This window comes from Physeter macrocephalus, chromosome 11, assembly GCF_002837175.3.
Source record: "Physeter macrocephalus isolate SW-GA chromosome 11, ASM283717v5, whole genome shotgun sequence".
In the NCBI taxonomy this organism is placed as follows: domain Eukaryota; kingdom Metazoa; phylum Chordata; class Mammalia; order Artiodactyla; family Physeteridae; genus Physeter; species Physeter macrocephalus.
The window spans coordinates 155,782,154-155,803,901 of NC_041224.1; the positions used below are offsets into that span (position 1 = coordinate 155,782,154).

General features: G+C 40.5%; 1 protein-coding gene across 9 annotated transcripts in view; it reads left to right on the plus strand.

The window, feature by feature from the left end:
- Window positions 1-21,748, plus strand: part of TTLL5 (tubulin tyrosine ligase like 5) — a 332,702-nt gene that overhangs the window by 137,877 nt on the left and 173,077 nt on the right. For 6 of the 9 annotated variants that reach the window (XM_028496210.2, XM_055088626.1, XM_028496209.2 and 3 more), the window contains one exon: window positions 3,599-3,786. In XM_028496210.2, the coding sequence (XP_028352011.1) occupies window positions 3,599-3,786 (188 nt within the window). The remainder of the gene's footprint in view (window positions 1-3,598; window positions 3,787-21,748) is intronic. The other 3 variants (XM_055088628.1, XM_055088630.1, XM_024117331.2) reach the window with 1 other exon arrangement.

Consider the following 21,748-nt stretch of genomic DNA (forward strand, 5'->3'; position numbering starts at 1 on the left):
GTAAGTAAAAGTGGTTCAAGAAGATGAAGAGGGACTTCCCTGGTGGTCCAGTGGTTAAGACTCTGCCTTCCCAATGCAGGGGGTCCGGGTTCGATCCCTGGTCAGGGAACTAGATCCCGCACGCATGCCGCAACTGAGATCCTGCATGCTGCAACTAAAAAGATCCCGCACAAGGCAACGAAGATCCCACGTGCCCCAACTAAGACCTGGCTCAGCCAAATAAATTTTTTTTTTTGAGAAAAGAAAAAGATTAATTAAAAAAAAAAAGATGAAGAAAGCCTGAATGGTCCTGTAACTATTAAAATAAGTTATACAGTAGTTAAAACATCTCACAAAGAAAACTTGAGGCCCAGATGGTTTTATAGATGAGTTTTGACAATCTTTCAAGGGAAAGATAATTCCAATCTTAAACTCTTCTAGAGCACGGAAAAAGAGACAACAGTAATAACTCTGTGCGGCTAGTTTAATCTTGATAACAAAACCAATTAAGGACAGTATTAGAGAGGGAAATTATAGATCAGCTTCATTTATGAACACCAGTGCAAAAATTCTAATCAAAATATGAGCCAGCCACATCTAGCAACATATGAGAGAGATTAGATCCCATGAACAAGTTTATCCAAGGAATACAGAAGGGGTTTAACAGTAGAAAATCTATAAATGTCGTTTGTCACATCAGCAGATTAAAGGAGAAAAACTGTATTTATCCTCTTAGTAGATGCAGAAAAAGAATTTGGTAAAATTCTGTACTCGTTCATGATAATAGCTCTCAGCATACTAGGAAGAGAAGGAAACCCTCTTTATTGAAAAAGGGTGTCTGCCAAAATCTCACAAGAGATATCAGTGTAAATGGGGAAATGTCGAAAGCATTCCTTCTAAGGTTAAGAACAAGAAGAGGATGCCCACTGACATTTCTTCTATTCAGTGTTTTACTGGAGGTCAAGAGCCAGTATAATAAAACAAGAAAAAGAAATTAAAAGCATAAGGATCAAAAGGGAGGAAATAAAATTTATTTATTTGCAGATAATACATTATCTACATAGAAAACTGAAAATAAGCTACAGATACGCTTGTGCCATTAAGTGCATTCACATGGTTGTACAACCACATCACCAAGAGAACAACATGCATAAAAATGATAAGCTATCTAGGGATAAATTTAGGAAAGACTTTTATAAGGAAATTTTATAAGACTTTGTTTAGAGACAGAGAAAACCTAAATAAATGAATAAATAGAATGTGCATGGATAGGAAGACTTAATATCATAAATGTTTCAGTTCTCATCAAATTCATCTCTGGATTCAATACAGGTTCCAACCAAAATCTCAAGTTTTGTTGTTGTACTTGACAAGCCAATTCTAAAATGATAATGGATAGGCGAAAGACCAAGGATAGTGAGAACTCACTGAAGAAGAAAAAAGGGTGGAGGAGTATCTTATGAAGAATATAAAGATATGATCGTTAAGAAAATATAGTATCTGAAAAGGTACAAAGTGACCAGTGGAGCAGAATAGAAAGTTGGAAGCAGTCATACAGATAGATGAAAGTTTGATATATGACAGATGGCATTGCAGGTAGTGGAAAAGGATGCATTTCTCAATAAATGGTGCTGGGATAATTGGTTATCCACACAGGAAGAAAAGTGAAATTAGATCTCTGCCTCATACTATCCATATAATCACTTTCAGGTGCAAAACTTTAAACTTCTAGAATAGAATAAGGGAGGCCATCTTTAACACCTTATTGCAGGAAACGAAAGTAAAAACCTAAGCAAGATTCCTTCAGTAAGAAAAAGGCAACCCAATAGTGGTATCAGAAAAGAGGTAACATGTGCTCAACATCATTATTAATCAGATGAATATAAATGAAGACTGCAGTGAGATTTTACACCCTCTTAAAAGAGGGAAGAATTAAGATACTTGACAGTACTAAGTGTTGGAGGGGATGTGGATCAGCAGGAGCACTTATATTTTGTGGTAATGTATCACATACTTTGAAAATTCACATAAATTTGAAAATTTTTATCACATACATTTGAAAATTCACATACATTTGAAAATTGTTATCACATACATTTGAAAGTTCACATAAATTTGAAAATTCACATAAATTTGAAAATTGTTGTTATCACATACATTTGAAAATTCACATAAATTTGAAAATTCACAAATTTGAAAATTGTTTTTATCACATACATTTGAAAATTCACATAAATTTGAAAATTGTTGTTATCACCTACATTTGAAAATTCATACTCTGTGACTCAGCTCCTAGCCGTATACACAAGAGAAGTTCTTTCACATGTGCACCAGGACATGTATGCAAGAGTGTTCACAACTGCACTGTTTATAATAGCGATAAGCTTGAAATAGCCAAAATAGTCATTAATGAGGGAATAGAAAAATAAGTTGTAATGTATTTCCAAAATGGAATACCAAGTAGCGGATAAAGTTAATCAATTTCAGCTATACTTAGTAGAAAGGATAAATCTCGGAAGTATGGTACTGAGTAGCAAAAGCAAGTCCCAAGAAATTACTACAATAGATACCATTTTTATAGAGCTCAAAAACAAACAAAATTAACTGTATTTTGTTTAAGTATGCATACACAAACACACACAGAAACAAAGAATAAAACTATATTTTAAAAAAAAGAAGGGGGTGAATGATAAGGGAAGATTAAGGATGAGGAGGAACACATGGGTTGATAATGTGACTCTTGAGTTGGGTAGTCAGTTCATTATAATATGTTTTATAACTTCTACATCAGTTGTAAATAGTATTTGGTATGTGTCAAATAACGTAATAAACATGAAAAAATATAGATTTTTTTTTAAAGTAGTGTCACCAAATTGTATATACAGAACGATCGTGGTTATATAAGCATTAATAAGACAGAAAAGAAACACATTAAAGTGTTTCCACTTTTCTGGGTTTTTAATATTTTTTCAATGGGTTGTGTGACTTTTGTCATAGAAAAAATATTAACCTTGATTTTATATTAAGTAATTTCATTGTGCCAGAATTTCAGTGCTCGGAAATAATAGAATTCTGTGATATTATAGTTGAAAGAAGAAAATTGAAATCTGAAAGGAACATCAATTGAAATTTTATAATATAGGATTATTGCTGTTTTTCCAAATATACTCAGTTTTGCTTTTGTCCTTTCCTTTTTGAGCTCTGTAAGAAGGATTGTGGATGATTTGACAGTGTGTGCCATAAACTACTGACAAGTACAGTCGCATAACAAGGAAAACAAGAACTATAATGAGTTTCAAGGCTACACATTTTTTATTCATTAAGTCTAGGATCAATTATTCCCCACTACATACGATGAAAATTCTTTTTTTGTGAAGGATTCATAGTATGCAAAAACACAGTAATAAATGCATGTAACAATTTGGTGGTAGGAAGAGTTTCTAGAGTATGGTAAGGATTTATTTTTACTTTTGTGAGCATCTGAGGATAGTTTACTGTTCCTTATGTTGTCAGAGATCCCTAGGAGTCAGTAAAGTATCTGTTGGCTGAGATTTTGCTGTCATCATCCTAAGTTTTTCAGGGCTTTTTTCCTAAGTGGATGAAAACTTTTCTTTTTTAGCAGGTTCATGCCATCCAAACAAGCAGCATTCAGGAGTAGCCAAAACACAGAAGGAGGGAGAAGATGGTTCCTCATACAGCAGACGGTACAACCCAAGTACGGTTACGGCTGAACTTCAGCGGCTAGCTGAGAAGCAGGCAGCAAGGCAGTATTCTCCATCCACTCACGTCAGTCTCCTCACCCAGCAGGTATGGATAGTTTGGGGTGTCAAAGAGTTCTTTGGATCAGTGCATAGGGTTAACTACAGGGTACTCTGTCCTTCCCTGTCTTTACTAATGCCCATATGCTGATGCGTGTTGAATGAATATTAGTTGGTTTCAAGCTAAAGAATAAAAGCATTCCTTCAGCTTTAAAGAAAGGGTTTCTGTCACAGGTATTGCAAACTTAAGTGTGCTGCTAGCTATGATGTACTTACTTCATGGATAAATAGACTTGAATGTTCAGCTGTAAATGCACTTTTAAAGGATCTTTAAAAATAACTTATTTCTCTGGTAAAATTTTCCAGTGAGTTCTAGTCTTATAAATCTTTTTACCAGAATGCCATAACATTACCTATTACTTTTTTTTTTTTTTTTTTTAACTTTACTGCCTTTCATCTCATGATGTCAGGATCTTTTCCGGGCACTGATTAATGAATTATTTCAATACACCCTCATCCAATACATATCATTCTCACCATTTTACAGATGGGGGAAACTGGGGCTGAAATGAGTGATGCAGTCAAGGTCATCCGGCAAGCTTGATGGATACCAGGATTTTGACTTTGTTGTATATATACTGACAAGCTTACAACACAGTGAAGTTAGATGAAACTTTTAAGAACTGTGGGATTCTTTTTGCCCTTCTTGATGATTATCCCCATGGTATTTAACTGGAAGTAGAAGCCATGTTTTTTTCCGTTTCCTTAATGCAAACTGCATCAAAGTCCTCCAAAGGAATTATTCTGATTTAACTCCACAGTTATATTTTGCTACATCTTCGTGGTGTCATATCCCTTAACTGGTGGCAACTCTCTAGTGATAATCGAGTCTAGGAAAAAGTGAAGCTGTAGATTACTTCAAGTGCATGTTAAAAGTAGGCAACATACTGCTCCCTGGTGGTACCCTACTTTTCTGTGTAAAATTCTGGACCACAATTCAAAGTAAGCCTTAGCTTTACTTCAACCTCATCCCAGAGTGTGAGGTTGTAATTAATTTTCTTTTTCAAATCCCTGACAGTTTGAAGGGAGTAGATAAGGAAGCCTAATGTGAATTAGGAAGTGAAGAATCTTATATGGGCAGTGTTGAGACTTGAAGGGAGTTAAGAGTTAGATTTTAGTGACAGAATGATGGGAAAAGGAAATTGCCATGGTAGAATGGGAAGGAATTGTGAAATGTGAAGTGGCTATGAGGAAGGGAGAGGGCCAGTGATCTGCTACACTTTTTTCAGTGGATCACTGACTAGAGTATATGTTCCAGTTTTTAACGAGCAGCTAGAAGCACCAAGACATTAAGCAATTTTCTTTGCAATTATAGTAAAAAACATAGCCAATGTTAGTGTTTACGTATTTTCACCTCCTATCGTTTGGTAGACAGCAAAGCTTGCCAAAATGAAAGGATACTGATCCTTTGGGAATCCAAGGTGATTGTATCCTTATTGGAAAGTCATTCCCCTTCAGTCTGTCTCATCTAAGAAGAATTTCAGTGCCAGTGAATTAAAATTCCATCGGACTTCTCTTCAGAGGGATCTGAACTCGCCATTAGATGTCAGTCTTAACTTTTAGAGCCTTGGTAATAAATAGGGTGGTTAATCCTTGGTGCGATACTGAGGGGAGGGACTGTAGTATGTAATAAGCAGGGTGCAGTAGTGGGAAAAGGGCTGGATTAGCCATGTAAAGACCTGCTTTCTTCTACCACTTACTAGCTGTGTGATCTTGGGCAATTCACTCAACTTCCGTTAACCTCAGGGTCTCTATTTGTTGGTGAGGAAAATACAACAGGGTCCTGAGGATAGTATGCAAAAACCTTTCTGTAAAGTCTGAATGCCATATATTGATACTTGGAAAAGATTGCTATTTCAACCGTAGAAGGCTTTTAATAGTAAATTGTTTCTAATTTGATTTGAAATCAGTTTTTGGGTAAAATATTGTGTTACCAAAATGAATGTTGTTATTGAAAAGCTCAAGTATGTGTTATTTGTGTTATTTCCCCTTGGAGAATGTAGTTCCTTAATTTGGAATTTGGGAAATTCTTCTATTGTTCTTTTTCTGGTAAATAATAGCATGTTATAATGGCTTAATAAGGGCCCTGGGACATCTGTTTACTGGCCATTTCCTTTTACTCCTAGCTGTGTTTGAAAGAAAGTGCCTTGGTTCCTTACTCACTGAGGCAAGTGATAAGGTGTCTGTAGTCCTGGTGAGAGGCAGGCATCCAGACAGAACGTGCTGAAAGCTCTGCTTTCCTCTCTGGTCTTGGAGTGTGAAACCTTCAGCTCAGCTCCACCAGAAATAACTCTGTGTCCAGTAGTCACTTGAAATGTTTTTTATTTCCTCTTACCTGTGATTATTTCCTTATTTTCAATTCCTATTTTGCCTTTGTGTTTTCTTTTTTTTCATATATCCAATAGGGTTAATGAAGATTTTCTTTCCCCCTTCCCTTTTTTTGATAGGATATATTTATTCATTCTGTTGTTTTATTGTTTGTTAATTGATTATCCTCTTGTTTTATCTTTGCTAACTTCCTTCCTTCTGTTTTCCCTAGCTTTATTTTGTTATTTCCTCCTAATTTCTTGAGTTGGGTACTTCATTTATTTTCACTCATGTCTTGTTTTTTATTATATTTAAAGCTATGGATTTTCCTCTGAGTATTGCTTTCATTATATGCCATAAACCCTGATGTATCTTTACCTTGCTTTTCGGGGCAAGGTGTTAAGAGACCTTGCACTAAATAAGGTATGCTGATTTTAAATTATTTGTGCTATTTTGTTTGTTTGTTTTTGTGGTACGCGGGCCTCTCACTGTTGTGGCCTCACCCGTTGCAGAGCACAGGGTCCGGACGCACAGGCTCAGTGGCCGTGGCTCACGGGCCCAGCCACTCCGCGGCATGTGGGATCTTCCTGGACCGGGTCACGAACCCGTGTCCCCTGCATTGGCAGGCGGATTCTCAACCACTGTGCCACCAGGGAAGCCCTATTTGTGCTATTTTGGAAGATGAGTATAAAAACCCTGAAATTTGGGACTTCCCTGGTGATCCAGCAGTTGGGACTCTGCGCTTCCACCACAGGGGGCGCGGGTTTGATCCCTGGTCGCGGGGAACTAAGATCCCGCATGCCGCACAGCGTAGCCAAAAAAAAAATGAAATTTGAGGGAATTTCTGAAAAATCACTTTATTTTGTCTATGATTTCAACTACTTGCTCATTAAAGCTTTTAGTGGCATTCTCCGTAGAACTTTTTATTCAAATGTATTCTTCTAATTCGTTCATCCAAAAACATTTTATTACGCTCTTGAGAGTGTTCCAGGCCTTGGTACTAAGCCACAGGGATGATATAAGACATAGACCTCAGTGTGAAATAACTCACAATCTGGTAAGGGTGACAGCCACATAAACACATGATAGTACTAGCATGGCATCTGCAGAGATGTTTCTAGGGAATAACAAAACCACCAAAGGGTATCTAACCCAGCCTGTGGGTGGGAGTGGGAAGGCCAAAGCAGCCTTCTTGAAAGAGATTACACCTACACTGAATCTTAAGGGTAGGCTGGTGGGTGGCAGAAGAAGGGTAGGGCAGGCTCCAAAATAAGCTAGCATGTGCGTGTGTGGGGAAACAGAAAGCTGGTGGTTAGTGGTGTTGGAGGATAGGGAGCAGCTGGGATGGAAGCTGGAGGAGAAGACAAGGGCTGATTCAAGGAGAGCTTTGAATGCCCTGTGAAGGAACTCGCTCTTTATCTCATAGATGAACAGGAGCCACAGAGACAAATGGGCCTTGCCTTTTAGCTGCATCACTTAGGTAGCTGTGAGGAGGATGGATTGCAGGATGAAGAATGCCATCCCCTCTTCCTCCCTGCTCACTGTTGAAGATGCTGAGAAACAGTGAATTAGCCAAAAGAAAAGAAGCAAAGTACTCTGACAACCCCAAAATTTGATAATTAAGCTTTGAGTTACCCTGAATTTCCATTAGAGTCTAGATTCTTATGAATTTGTATGGCTAAAAACAGAACCTCATTTATCTTGCAATTACTTTTACTCTTTCTGCTATGATTTAACTTTATTTATAGACTAGAACATAGGAGAATATTGAAATTTCCCTGCCACACGAAGTGGCCACCGTGGCCACTTTGGAAGTGTTTGCATATGCTGGAAATACAGAGACACGAGTTCTTAACATATGATTATTCAACAAATACCTAACAAATCTGAGCAGAGAGCAGGTCAAATTTAGTTCTTTCCCTTGGCACGTGCGAAGCTGGTTATCTCTGGGGACTGGAATCCTTTGGAAATCATACATCCCTGAAAGCAGGGTTTTCTAGAAGCGTCTTTCTCTTGTGGGGGAGAGTGCTATGGTAGCTGAGGTGGGCTGGCGTAGAGCTTGAGTGTGAGGTCTCACTATCTCTGCCTCATCCAGTGCCGGGAGAGGTGTGCTTTAGAACTGTAGCCCTCTGCACGCACAGAAGTAGCCCTTTGTGGTCACTGCTGTCAGCGAACAGGAGAATGTGGCGAAGTAACCCAGCTCTGCGGTGAGGAGAGGGAGAGGAGAGGGAGCGCTGGCCTGTCTGTGCGGGCCAGTGTGAGATTGCAGGACCCAGCTATCATTAGGAGCAGCGCCAGCTCTTCCAGCCTGGGAGTTTAATCAAAGGAATAACAGCAGACCACCCAGGCGAGGGCTCCGATGCTTGCGCATGTGCTGTGTCAGGCTCTGTTCCCCGGCCAGCCGGTGCCCGGGATGTGGCCAGGCCTCCTGGAAATGTGCTGACAGATACATAGGAGGGAGGAGATGCTTTTTGCTTCTCACATTTTTCATTTAGAGGGCGAGTAGGAAAGAAAACCGTTCAATTTCTTTCCACTTTTGCTCCTTACCCTGATACTTTTCTGCCTAGTCCTAGGGGAGGTCATATGTTGAGGTAGAGAATGTTTGCTTACACTGCTTACTCATTCACTCTCACTCATTCCTATACAAAGGAATTCTTTTATCATTTCTTCTGCTTCAGCGGTTACCATTGTGATCATGCTTATTTCGTCAGGGTCCACAGTGGACCTGAGTCAATCTCAGTTTCAGAAATATCAGTTTGAAGTTGAAACTGGCAGAGAGGAAGCCAAATTTTTTGAAATGGTTACAGTTCTCTAGGATTGGAGCCAGTGGCCCCCAGTTTATCACAAGCTTGGGCATTTGGCAATGGGAAGCTCTCTTCCTGCCTCCTCAGTGTATCTGGACACATTTGAACTACTGTACGTTTGTGTTCGGATTTTGTAGTTTTTTCCCCAAGTCTAGCTTCTTTGGTTCTGTATTTTTCTGGGTAGAAAAATTGTACTTCTTTGTATTGTATACATTACTTTTTCCCGTGTCTAGAAACAGAAAAGGGTAAATAGAAAAAGCAGAAGCTCTTGAGTCATCGCGACCTTGGACGAGTTATTTAACTTCCCTGTGCCTTGATTTTCTTCTCTGTCAAGTGGGGTAATTTTAGCATCAAGATGAATTCTCCTGCATCTCTGTGCCTCCCTGCTCTAGGTTCTAGCTCCAATTGTTCCTATCTAATTCCCTAGCTCTTCTATGTCTCTTGAGGCTTTAAACCCCCAGTTTTCCTTAGGTCCTTGGCCTCCTGATGGTCTCTTATTCTAAAATAACCTTTCTTTTCTCTTACTGTATCGAGCAACCCTCTCTCAAAGTCACTGATGACCTTGGAATTGCCAACTTCAGTCACCTATTTTTAATCCTTACTCTCTTTTTTAGCACATGACGCTATTATTGACTGGCTCCTACCTGAAAACTTCCCTTAGCTTCTCCAGCCTTCAGTAAGTCCTCTGAGAGCTCATCCTCTACTTCTCCCCTGAAAAACTAGATACCAGTTTCAACATTTTTAAAAAGCCACTGGTATAAAGACCTGAAATATAGAAACTGACAACAGCAGAGTCTCTCATTAAAGAAGGGGGTTGATGCCTGGGCATCTGTTTCTCGCTGCTCTTCGTAGGTATCTTCCAACATGCCTCTGAATTCCAGAGCTCAACCGAACTTCTTTCCTCTCTGTAGTCTCCCCTTGGGTAAATTTTCTCTTCCCATAGCTTCATCTAGTGCTGTTCTGCAGATTTCTCCCAAATACGCATCTTTAGTTTGAACCTGTTTGCTGAGTGTCATGTCCAAATTTCCAACTGCCTGCTAGACATTTCCATCTGACTGTATTACAAGGATCCAAAATATTCAACATATTTTAAACATGCTTTGAAAACATTCAAAAAATATTCAACATATCTAAAACCTATTTGTTCTTCTTCCCTTTTCCCCCCTATATTAGTGACACTGCAGTTCTCCTAGGGAGTTAGGTGTGGAGCCTTTGACTTCTCATCATCTCTCTTTGCTTCCTCATTCTCTCTAGGTCCAGGCAGTTGCCAGTTCTTATTGATTCTGACTCTATAATGTCTCTGATATATAGCTTCTCTGTTTCACTTTCACATCTACTGTCCTGCTTTAGGACTTAATTATCTCTTGACTGGACAGCTACAGTTACCTCCTAAGTGGTCTCCTGGCCATTCTCCTCTGTTCACCCTAGTCTGTGCTCTAAAGGAATCTTTCTAAATCACAAGTCTGATAATGATACTCCTGTGCTCAGGAATCTCGAAGGGGCTTCCTGTTATCTTCAAGGTGAAGCCCCAGCTATTGAATATTGTTCAAAGCCTTTGTGTGGAATCTGGCTCCAGGCTATTTCTCCAGCCTCTCTCCTTCCCATCACATATGTTTTTGTGCAGCTCACCCAGAATTTCTCTTAGTCTCCATGCTTAGTTTGAGCTATCTTCCCATGGGAAATGTTCCCCAGTCACCATATCTAACTGTTTGCATTTGTCCAGGCTCAACAGAGGTGCCACTTCACTTGTACACATGCCATTTTACTCGCCATACAGCCGTCTGTGTCTGTCCAGATAGCTGTCTCCTTTAATGGACAGTGAGCTCTTTGGAGGCAGTGTCCTTTGCTGCCTCAGAACCTGACTCACGGGTAGTACTCAGTAAATGTGCTGATTCTATGGGACTGTAAGGTACTTGATTAAAGATGGGGAGGTGACCATGTCCATTTTTTCACCAGTTTTTTTCCAGCGTGGTATATAGTGTGTATTCAACACACATTTTTTAAAATAAATAAGTGAAAGAAGAACCCCCTGCTGCCCTAGCCAGAAGTCATCTTTCCATTGTCTATGTCCCTTTGGCCCTTCATTAGTCACTCTCTATAATAAGTCTGTTATTGTTATTTTATGTCTCTTCTTTCCTGTTGAGTTATAAACTATGTGATGGCTGTTCTTTCTAACCCATCACCCAGCACAGCAACCTTGCACTTGGTAGGCACTTATCACATGCTTGCTGAATTGAGAAGAATTTCTCTTCTGTGTTATGTTGGTTTTTATATTCTTTTTAAAAACTATTCCTCTTCCATTTTTTTTTGCTGACAATACTGCACCTGCCCTTCATAATAAAGCAGCTGACATTAGTTGAATGTCTGCTTTGTACTGGGCACTGTGCTAAATACTTTATATGCATTATCTCTTTAACCTTATGAAGTAGATACTTAATTTTTTTTTACAGGTGAAGAAAATAGCTGAAAGGATAAGTGACTCTGCTAAGGTCACATCAGTGGCAAGTAACCGCACCAGGACTCAAACCCAAGTCTCTTTGACTTCACACTCTTTCCATCAGTGTTTTGTCTGTCTCTTCCTGTTTGCAACAGGACTCTCGCCTCTCATCAGACTACAGTGATGGAGCTTAACGCTGCTGTAGAGTTGTAGCCAAGCCAGCAGATTATTTGGTAGTGAAGTCAACTTCAACACTGTGCAGCCTTCTTAATCCCCAGTGCTGCAGTGGGAATGGATCTATTTATCGTGGTGGTGGCAGCCCCTATCGACTCAAAAACTGAATGTATAAATTGGAAGCGCTAGAAAGGGATGTGGCCATCTTGTAAGGTTTTCCAAGAATATCTTTGGCAGCTCTTGATCTGGCACTCTTTGTAGATTTTGGAACACCAAGTGTCTATATGTGTATGTATATTATGTAAATGACAACGTTTAAGAGAGCGGGAAGGTACGACAAGAGAACTTACGGCTAATGTAGCAGAACTACAGACATTCCTTGCTTTTCCTAACTCCTTTAAAAATGTGATTAATGTTATAACTCTTATCTCCTGGTGATTGGAGTATAAATTTCTTGAGGTTCATTTTATCGGTATCCAAGAATTTATAAAGGAGTTGAAGCTGCCTTAAAACATGTTGGTTGTTGTGACTGTTGATTTAATACCTGCTCAGGAAGTGCCCTTGGAAGAATGGTTAAAAGGTAGCTGTTTAAGGATGATTCTTTTCATGTTCTTGATTGAATATATTCTCTAATATTTATCCAGTGATGAAAATCGTGTAATAAGTACAGATCTGGCACTTTGGGTTTTCATTTTCTTTTTTCTTGAGTGAAACAGGTCTTGGTCCACTGGTGTTTTTTATTCAAGGATTGCCTTTTGTTCCAGCAACACATGGTAAAAACAAGTCAGGCAGGACTAGCCACCGCATTTCCCTATTCCAAATCATTCAGGGCCCCATGGTCAGGGGAATGAAAGTTCCACGACAGGCTCAGTGGATCCCATCATATTCTGATGAGCCTTCATATATGAATGACACAGAGAACGTTGTTCTCAAGATGATATTGGTGTAGTTCTGAGTACAGTATGAATACAGATTTAGAAAAATTTATCTTCACATCAATGATATGAAGTTATTTTTAACCTTTTTTGGAGTCAGAGATCCCTTTGAGAATTGAATGAAGGCTATAATTCTTCTCCTGAAAAAAATATGCACCCACACTTAGAGATGTGCGTTAATTTCAGAGGGTTCATAGACACTCCCTCCCCCTCCAACTTGACTCCCTCTAGATGCCCTATGGGCCCATGGTCTCCAAGTTAAGAACTTCTGAAAGCTTTTAGGTAGCATATGGTCGTTAATATCAGTAATTTGGCCAAAAGTGATCGCTCCAAATTTGTGATTATCTTTGCTTAACACCTTCTTTGTATATTTCAGTGATAACCCCCTTCTAGGCCATAATCTCCAGGAAGGCAAGGATTTTTGTAATTTAAAAAAATTGTTCTCAATTCTCAAAAGAATGCCACAGAATGTCTGATAAATATTTGTTAGATTAATGAAATAATCTTGTGAAACCCCATCTCTAGACCCCATCAGACAAGATTTATTTAAGGTTTTATGAACCACGCTATAATGAGGAGAGTGAGCTATGCCAAGATTGTTAGCTGCACTGGGAATGCTATGCCACTGATTTGCTCACGTGTTAAGTGGTTACTAAGTCTTTAATGTTGAATTTCCATCTCCCTTTTGATAAATAAGATACATGAAATTTGCAAACTGCCTTAGTGAACCTGAGGTTCCTTAAGCGAATCTCAAAAAGGGTGTTAGCCCTTTGCAGTTTCAGTGCCAAGAAGAAACAGATATAGTATATTCATTGTGTAGACAAGGAACAAAATCTGTACGTCTAAACTATTATTTCACTCATTTGAGAACTTTGCCCCAAACTTCAAGACCAGGCAGAAATCATCTCTAAAATTATGCAGGGCGATATAGCAAGAATAACACTTATCACTCAGTCTAGTCACTGATTATTTCATTTCCCCTTATTCCAAAGCAGTTCTTCCCTTGTGGTATTTGTAAAAAGAGGTAATTTGGAACCCTTAATTTCCTTGCTAACCTTCCAGTGACATGAATCACTTCTCTACTCACTGGTGAAACTAGCTACTAGCTGGAGATTGAAGTGTGTGTGTGTGTGTGTGTGTGTGTGTGTGTGTGTGTGTGTGTGTGTGTGTGTGTGTTTGGGACTAGATGAGACCCCACTTCATTTATATAAATGCTTTTGTGCCTACTGGGTAAACTCTAGGGGTACAACAGAATAAGTTACAGTCCCTATCCTAAAGGAGCATGTAATTTGTGGGGCAAGGTAGGCGAATAAACCTGTAATTATAATACAGTGCAAAACATGGCGTGAAGCTTTTCAACTCTACCGTTATGTTCTTGAAGCAGTATAATGGCAAGGATCCTTTACAGCTGAGGGAGCTCTTTTGTGAAAAATAAATCTAACATTGGGAAGTAAAGCACAAGGTGGTAGCAACAAGATTTCAGGATACTGCTGTGCTGAAGTGGTGTGAAAGACCTTCCTAGGGCTAATGATGAAACACCAGTTAAGCCTCTGATTTTTAAATTTCCAGGTTGGGAATAATTCCTTCCCCTCCTGGCATAGCTGTAACTATATTTGCTGCTTGTGTTTTCCCAAGCAGCAACGATACACCTTCGTACTGTGTTAAGAAAGGTAAAAGTCATGTGAAAATCCATAAGCCCCAGTCAGAGAAGGGTTTTTGCCACTATATTTGTAGACATACCGTATCTGTAGAAATGCAGAGTCCTGGGTTCTGCTGTGAGTGGAGAGTATCTTGTCCTTGAGGGACTGATAGCACATGCATACACAGAGGTAGATGCTGTTTAGTGTTGCTCTGGCGGAGGACTCGGTATCACAGTGGATACCGGCATCTTATTTTTTTCATTAACCCGTGTTGTCTTTTCAGATAGCTACTAAAACCTCACCATCCTTAAATGTCAGTTTGTTTGGTTGTGTTGTTCCATGGTGGATCTAGAAGTTACTGCACATGTGGTCGTTAAACACTGATTGAGAGAGAACGGTGGCCGGAATCCAGATTCTATAGCCAGTAACTTGAGGGTCAGGAGAAGATGCCCAAAGAGGATCCTCCAGGACAAAGCTTCTCTTAATTACTATAAGACTTTTGGCCCCAAACTCCTGAGTGGAATTCCTAGCTTTGATGACATGGGCTAGATGATCCAATGTCTTCTTTTGCTGCCAGGCCTCAAGCCTAGACTGAAGCCATCTAGTCAGCCTCCTGGGCACTTCCCTGCCCCAGGCCCACCCACCAGTCTTGATCCTCAAACCATTTTACTGTTGAAGAGAGGCATGGAAACATAAATCTAAGGAAAGATGCATTTTCCCATGAGGCCCTATAATAAAGCTGGCCTCAGATGCCCACTCTTTGGTCTTCCCTTCTTTTTTTTTTTTCTTTTTTTTTTTTTTTTTTTTTTTGGCAGTAAGCGGGCCTCTCACTGCTGTGGCCTCTCCCGCCACGGAGCTCAGGCTCCAGATGCGCAGGCTCACGGGCCCAGCCGCTCCGCGGCACTTGGGATCCTCCCGGACCGGGGCACAAACCCGCGTCCCCTGCATCGGCAGGCAGACTCTCAACCACTGCGCCACCAGGGAAGCCCTGGCCTTCCCTTCTTAAATGGCAGGCAGTACCATCTTGCCTTGCCAGCCACTTGGGAAGATGTAATACAAAAGAGGGCTGATCCAAAAAGAAAACATGAAGAATGAACACATGAACTTGAGAGCTTTTATCATCATACCACAAACGCAGTTCTCCAGTTCAAAAGCCCAGCACTCTTCTTCAGCCTCGGGGGAAATGAGGAGAGACCATCAGGAGTGTGTCCTGCGTCCCAGCCTTCTTATCTCTCACCCGACTGTGGTGACTCTCAACTAGATTTCTCTGCTTCCACCACAATGCTGACATAGCACTACATAGCTTACTGCCGTCTACTAGATGAAGAAAAGAATAAGTGGCAAGGTCTGTTCCTGTCTTCCATTACTCTGAATGTTAGCCAAATTAGAGTGCTCTCTGTTTCTCGGACATTCTTCCTGCTTATCTGGCTCTGCATTTTTACTCCGCCATTTCTTTTCCCCTAGGAGCCACTACCATTCCACCAGCCCCATACCAGTCCTACTACCTATCCTTTTAGGCCCGGTTCAATTGCCTTCTTTGAATTTCCTTAACACTTTTATTATGGCAATTATCATATTCTGGAGACCTTTAATATTGCTATTTGTCTAGGTGTCTATCTCACGAGATTACCAATTCCTTCATGGCTTAGGGGCAAAGGCCACATTTTAGTACCCATTCTATTAGGACTTTACCCAAGGCTTTGCCCATGATCAGCAATACAGTAATTATTTATTGAATTATCTTTGAGTTCTGGACTTCATTCTGGCATTCAGGACCATAGCGTTTCTAGAGCGTGCGCCAGTAGAGCAATAGTGATTTAGTTAGGCCTGGCCCTGGATCCTCTTTGGATACCAAAAGGTTATGTATCTGGGTGGGTGGTGGGTATATTCTGGGAAGCCATCAAGGCAATACTATCATATTTTAATTATAGCACTGGCAGCAGCACTACTTTTAGCAAACAGCAGTAACAAGCAGTAACACTTGGGCGGGCCAGCCACCGGAAATTGGCCTCCCCCTCTGTGTTTCTTCTACCCCCTTTTTCAATCCATCACCCGTATTTATTCCCGCTGTAATTTAAACACCTGTCTAGATGGAATGCGTGCAATGTGTCCCTACCCCACACATTCAGATATTTGCTCACCTGCCTTATTCGGAAGGTTGGCTCTAAAATAAACAGAGTTTTGGTACTAAAAGAAAAAAATGCACTGAGGTCACCGTGGCAGTGGACATGAAGGGAATGGGAGTGGAACCTCTGGAGAAGCCGCTCCAGGAGAGTGGGAGCAGAAGAGAAAGAGGAGAAGGAGGAGGGCAAGGGATGAAACATCTCCCAGCAGGCCCTAAGGCTTAGGCCGTGATATAAGCCGGTGACCAGATTTTCCCACAGACCCTCATTCATTTAGCTAACCAACTAGAGAAGGGCAGGGGTGGAAGAATATTGAACCAGCTGGTTGTTATGAGGCTTAAATGTCTTGGTTTATTATTTTTTTAATAGATCTTTATTGGACTATACTTCACAATACTGTTAGTTTCTGTTGCACAACAAAGCGAATCAGCCATATGCATACACATGTCCCCATATCCTCTCCCTCTTGAGCCTCCCTCCCACCCTCCCTATCCCACCCCTCTAGGTCATCGCAAAGCACCGAGCTGATCTCCCTGCGCTATGCCGCTGCTTCCTACCAGCCAACTGTTTTACATTAGGTAGTGTATGTATGTCCATGCTGCTCTCCCTTCACCCCAGCTTCGCCCTCCCACCCCGTGTCCTCAAGTCCATTTTTTTTTTTTTTTTTTTTTTTTTTTTTTTTTTTCGGAGCACAGGCTCCAGACGCGCAGGCTCAGTGGCCATGGCTCACGGGCACAGCTGCTCCGTGGCATGTGGGATCTTCCCAGACCGGGGCACAAGCCCGTGTCCCCTGCATTGGCAGGCGGACTCACAACCACTGCGCCACCAGGGAAGCCCCTCAAGTCCATTTTTTATGTCTGTCTCTTTATTCCTGCCTTGCAGCTAGGTTCATCAGTACCTTTTTTTTTTTAGATTTATATACGTGTTAGCAATGGCCATTATCAAAAAATCTAGAAACAGTAAATGCTGGAAAGGGTGTGGTGAAAGGGGAAAAGGGAACCCTCCTGCACTGTTGCTGGGAATGTAAATTGATATGACCACTATGGAAAACAGTATGGAGGTTCCTTCAAAAACTAAAAATAGAACTACCGTATGACCTAGCAATTCCACTACTGGACACATACCCTGAGAAAACCATAATTCAAAAAGAGACGTATACCACAGTGTTCATTGCAGCACTATTTACAGTAGCCAGGACATGGAAGCAACCTAAATGCCCACTGACAAATGATTGGATAAAGATGTGGCACATATATACAATGGAATATTACTCAGCCATAAAAGGAAACGAAATTGAGTTATTTGTAGTGAGGTGGATGGACCTAGAGTCTGTCATACAGAGAGTGAAGTAAGTCAGAAAGAGAATGTCTTGGTTTATTTTTAATGACCACTATTTCTCATGGCAGCATAATGAGTAGACTTGAAATTTTAGAAGCTTGTTCTAAACTGTTTTATCCACTTTTGCATCCCTGGCATATTTGACAGTTATTCATATTAATGTTTAAACATCCAAATAACAATGGGAAATAGTAAAACCTCAAAGTTCTTGATAAAATTATTATCTCTACTCCTTCCCGTTGGTTGTTTTAATATCTTGTTCCTCACTCTGTTCGAGCATTTCTGCTGGTTTTTGGAAGATCCCCTGAGCCTTATTTCTCATACTTTAAGATGCATATGAATTACCTGTGGCTTTTGTCAAATGCAGATTTCTATTCACTGGGGCTGAGGCTGGATTGAGTCTGCATTTTTTTTTTTTTTTCTTTTTCTTCCGGTACGCGGGCCTCTCACTGTTGTGGCCTCTCCCGTTGCAGAGCACAGGCTCCGGACGCTCAGGCTTAGCAGCCATGGCTCATGGGCCCAGCCGCTCCGCGGCATGTGGGGTCCTCCCGGACCGGGGCACGAACCCGTGTCCCCTGCGTCGGCAGGCGTACTCTCAACCACTGCACCACCAGGGAAGCCCTGAGTCTGCATTTTTAACAAGCTCCCAGTAAGTGCAGATGCTGCTGGTCCACAGACAGAATAGTAAGTTCAGGTTCAAAGGTATGAGGCAGTGGGAGTAACACAGTGATTAAAAATACAAGATTGGGAGGTTTTGTATCAGGCAGGCCAGGAATTGAAACTAGGAGTTGACACAATTATCTGTTCTTGAGCAAGGTTTTTACCTCTTAATCTCAGTTTCCCCATCTATAAATGAGGGCAGTAATTGTACCTAACAGATCTGTCTTGAAGATTGAGTTAATTGCTTAGAACAATGCCTGGCAAAAACAAAGTGTTCATTAAATTTAGCCATCATTAGTGCTAATATGACTTTGTTGTTATTATTACTGTTATTTGTAGTGGAAACTGAAAGACTTCATATTTGCTAAAAAATTAATTATGGCAGAACATTTTAGAGGTCCAAACATAGGCTTATAAAATTCTTATAGGCAACATAAAGATGTTGATATCCATTATCAGTAAGGCATGTTCTTCAACTCAATAATTAAAATGAGTTTTAGTTAAGTATCCCATCTTCCAGACCCCTTTGTGACCAATGGCATAAATTCATGGGTTGACCAGCCTAGATTTAGTAGCATAGTCTCTGATTATTAGCCCAGAGAAGCCAACTGGCCCAGTGGTGACACCCTCTACCTTAATAGCCTAATACTCCTAACTAAAACGATGAGCCTCTGTTTTGGGACTGGCGCTGTGTCTTTATGTGCTGTGAGCCTGTCTTTTTAAAAAAATTCTTCAGCGGTGAAATGTTAACCATTGTTGCAAATCAGGTATAAATAAGTGCCATTTTCCATTTTCTCTTCATCTGTTCAAAGCTGGTTTTATTATGTTATCTGGAGAAATGTAGGTGCACAGAGAAGCAGAGGCAGCCTGGTGACAGGAATAGCCATCATCCTTCTGTCCTGTTAAGGAAGAAACCTCCAGGTGTGAACTCTAACTGGCTTGTAGAGTGTCTTAAGATCTGTCCAATGCTGGGAGATTAGCCCTGCCCTTTGGTCTTTCCTAGTCAAGACAAGGTGCTGCTAGGGCCAGAACTGATGCTCCGGTCCATTTTAGTTCAGTGACTTCTTCTGCCTATTCTAGAAAAAACTGAGAAGCTGAAAGGAAGGACCAGAGGCATTCTTAATTCATTTAGTCTAGAGATAATTTGCATAGACTGAACTTTAGCCAGGCGTAAATCTGTACCCATAAGGTTCAACCAGATCTGGTCGAGGCTGTAGAGCTGTGCTGTCCTTTAAGGTGGCCGGCCACTACCTTCATGTGGCTTTTTAAATTTAAGTTAAATAAAGTCTAAAACCCAGTTCCTCAGTCACAGTCACGTTGCAAGTGCATAATAGTCACCTGTGGCTAGTGGCTACTGTATTGGACAGTGCAGATTATAGAACACTTCCATCACAATTGTTAATGGATGATGGATTCCATCCATTTCTATTGGGTAGTGCTGCTCTAGAACAAGGATTGAAAATAGTTGTCTCCCCTGTCAGTTCTGATTGTTTGGTGACGGCTGCCTGGAGGACTGTGTAAAGAAGACTCTGAGGCCATATCTAGGTGAGCCCCAAATTGTTTGATTATTCATTAGCAATGTATGTCCTAGGAAGACAGAGCTGGGTGGAATGGAGGTAGTTCTGGGCTAGGCACTGAGTGTCTTCTAGACAAAAACCACAGAAGTAAGAGTAGAATATTTTAGAGGGTCTGGTTGTTATTATTTAATAGAGATAGGTTACTTTTTTTTTTAATTTAATTTTTATTTTTGGCCGTGCTGGGTCTTTGTTGCTGCATTTGGGCTTTTCTCTTGTTGCAAGGCACGGGCTCTAGGTGCACTGGCTTAAGTAGTGGTGGCACGCAGGCCCTAGGGGACAGGCTCAGTAGTTGTGCTTCACAGGTTTAGTTGCTCCACAGCATGTGGGAGCTTCCTGGACCAGGGATAGAACCCACGTCCCCTGCACTGGCAGGCGAATTCTTAACCCCTGTGCCACCAGGGAAGTCCTGGTTACTTTTTTTTTTTTTTTTTTTTCAGTTAAAACATTTTATTTTGCTCCTACTCTATGGGAGGCACTATGGTTTTTGTATAATAAATGTTCCTATTGTGGCATCCCAGTTAGAAAATTTTGTACATAAGAATACTGTTGATTTCAGCAAGTGAGTGCATATGTGAATCTCTGGATTAGTTATCTGCTTGCTGCTCAAAAAGTGCACTATGAAAGGTAGAAGATCTGTGTAAACATGCCTGGCATCTGGCAGCTGAACTTGGTAACATAAAGTCTAGCAAAACTTTATTATTCAAATGTATAATGTATTACTTAAAAGAACCACTTTTCATAATCCCCAGAGATGCATTATCTAAGAGGATGATAAAGGTGATAGTAAGCTGCCATTTCCCAGGCATATGTCATGTGAGAGGCACTTAGTGCTGTGGCCGATAATACATATGATCCCTGTATTTCCAGAGAGATTTAATTTATCCCCCCACCGCCCCCCACACCCGCTTTCCCCCTTTGTGTCCATACGTTTCTTCTCTACATCTGTGTCTCTATTTCTGCCTTGCAAACTGGTTCATCTGTACCATTTTTCTAGATTCCACATATGTGCATTAATATTCAATATTTGTTTTTCTCTTTCTGACTTACTTCACTCTGTATGACAGTCTCTAGGTCCATCCACATATCTACAAATGACCCAATTTTGTTCCTTTTTATGGCTGAGTAATATTCCATTGTATATATGTACCATATCTTCTTTATCCATTTGTCGGATGATGGACATTTAGATTGCTTCCATGACCTGGCTTTTGTAAATAGTGCTGCAATGAACATTAGGATGCATGTGACTTTCTGAAGTATGGTTTTCTCTGGGTATATGCCCAGTAGTGGGATTGCTGGGTCATACAGTAATTCTATTTTTAGTTTTTTAAGGAACCTCCATACTGTTGTCCATAGTGGCTCTATCAATTTACATTCCCACCAACGGTGCAGGAGGGTTCCCTTTTCTCCACACCCTCTCCAGCATTTCTTGTTTGTAGATTTTCTGATGATGCCCATTCTAACTGGTGTGAGGTGATACCTCATTGTAGTTTTGATTTGCATTTCTCTAGTAATTAGTGACATTGAGCAGCTTTTCATGTGCCTCTTGGCCATCTGTATAGCTTCCTTGGAGAAATGTCTATTAAGGTATTCTGCCCATTTTTGATTGGGGTGTTTGGTTTTTTAATATTGAGCTGCATGAGCTGTTTATACTTCTTGGAGATTAACCCTTTGTCCATTGATTCATTTGCAAATATTTTCTCCCATTCTGAGGGTTGTCTTTTCATCTTGTTTATGGTATCCTTTGCTGTGCAAAAGCTTTTAAGTTTCATTAGGTCCCATTTGTTTATTTTTGTTTTTATTTCCATTTCTCTAGGAGATGGGTCAAAAAGGATCTTGCTGTGATTTATGTCATAGAGTGTTCTGCCTATGTTTTCCTCTAAGAGTTTGATAGTGTCTGGCCTTACATGTAGGTCTTTAACCCATTGTGAATTTATTTTTGTGTATGGTGTTAGG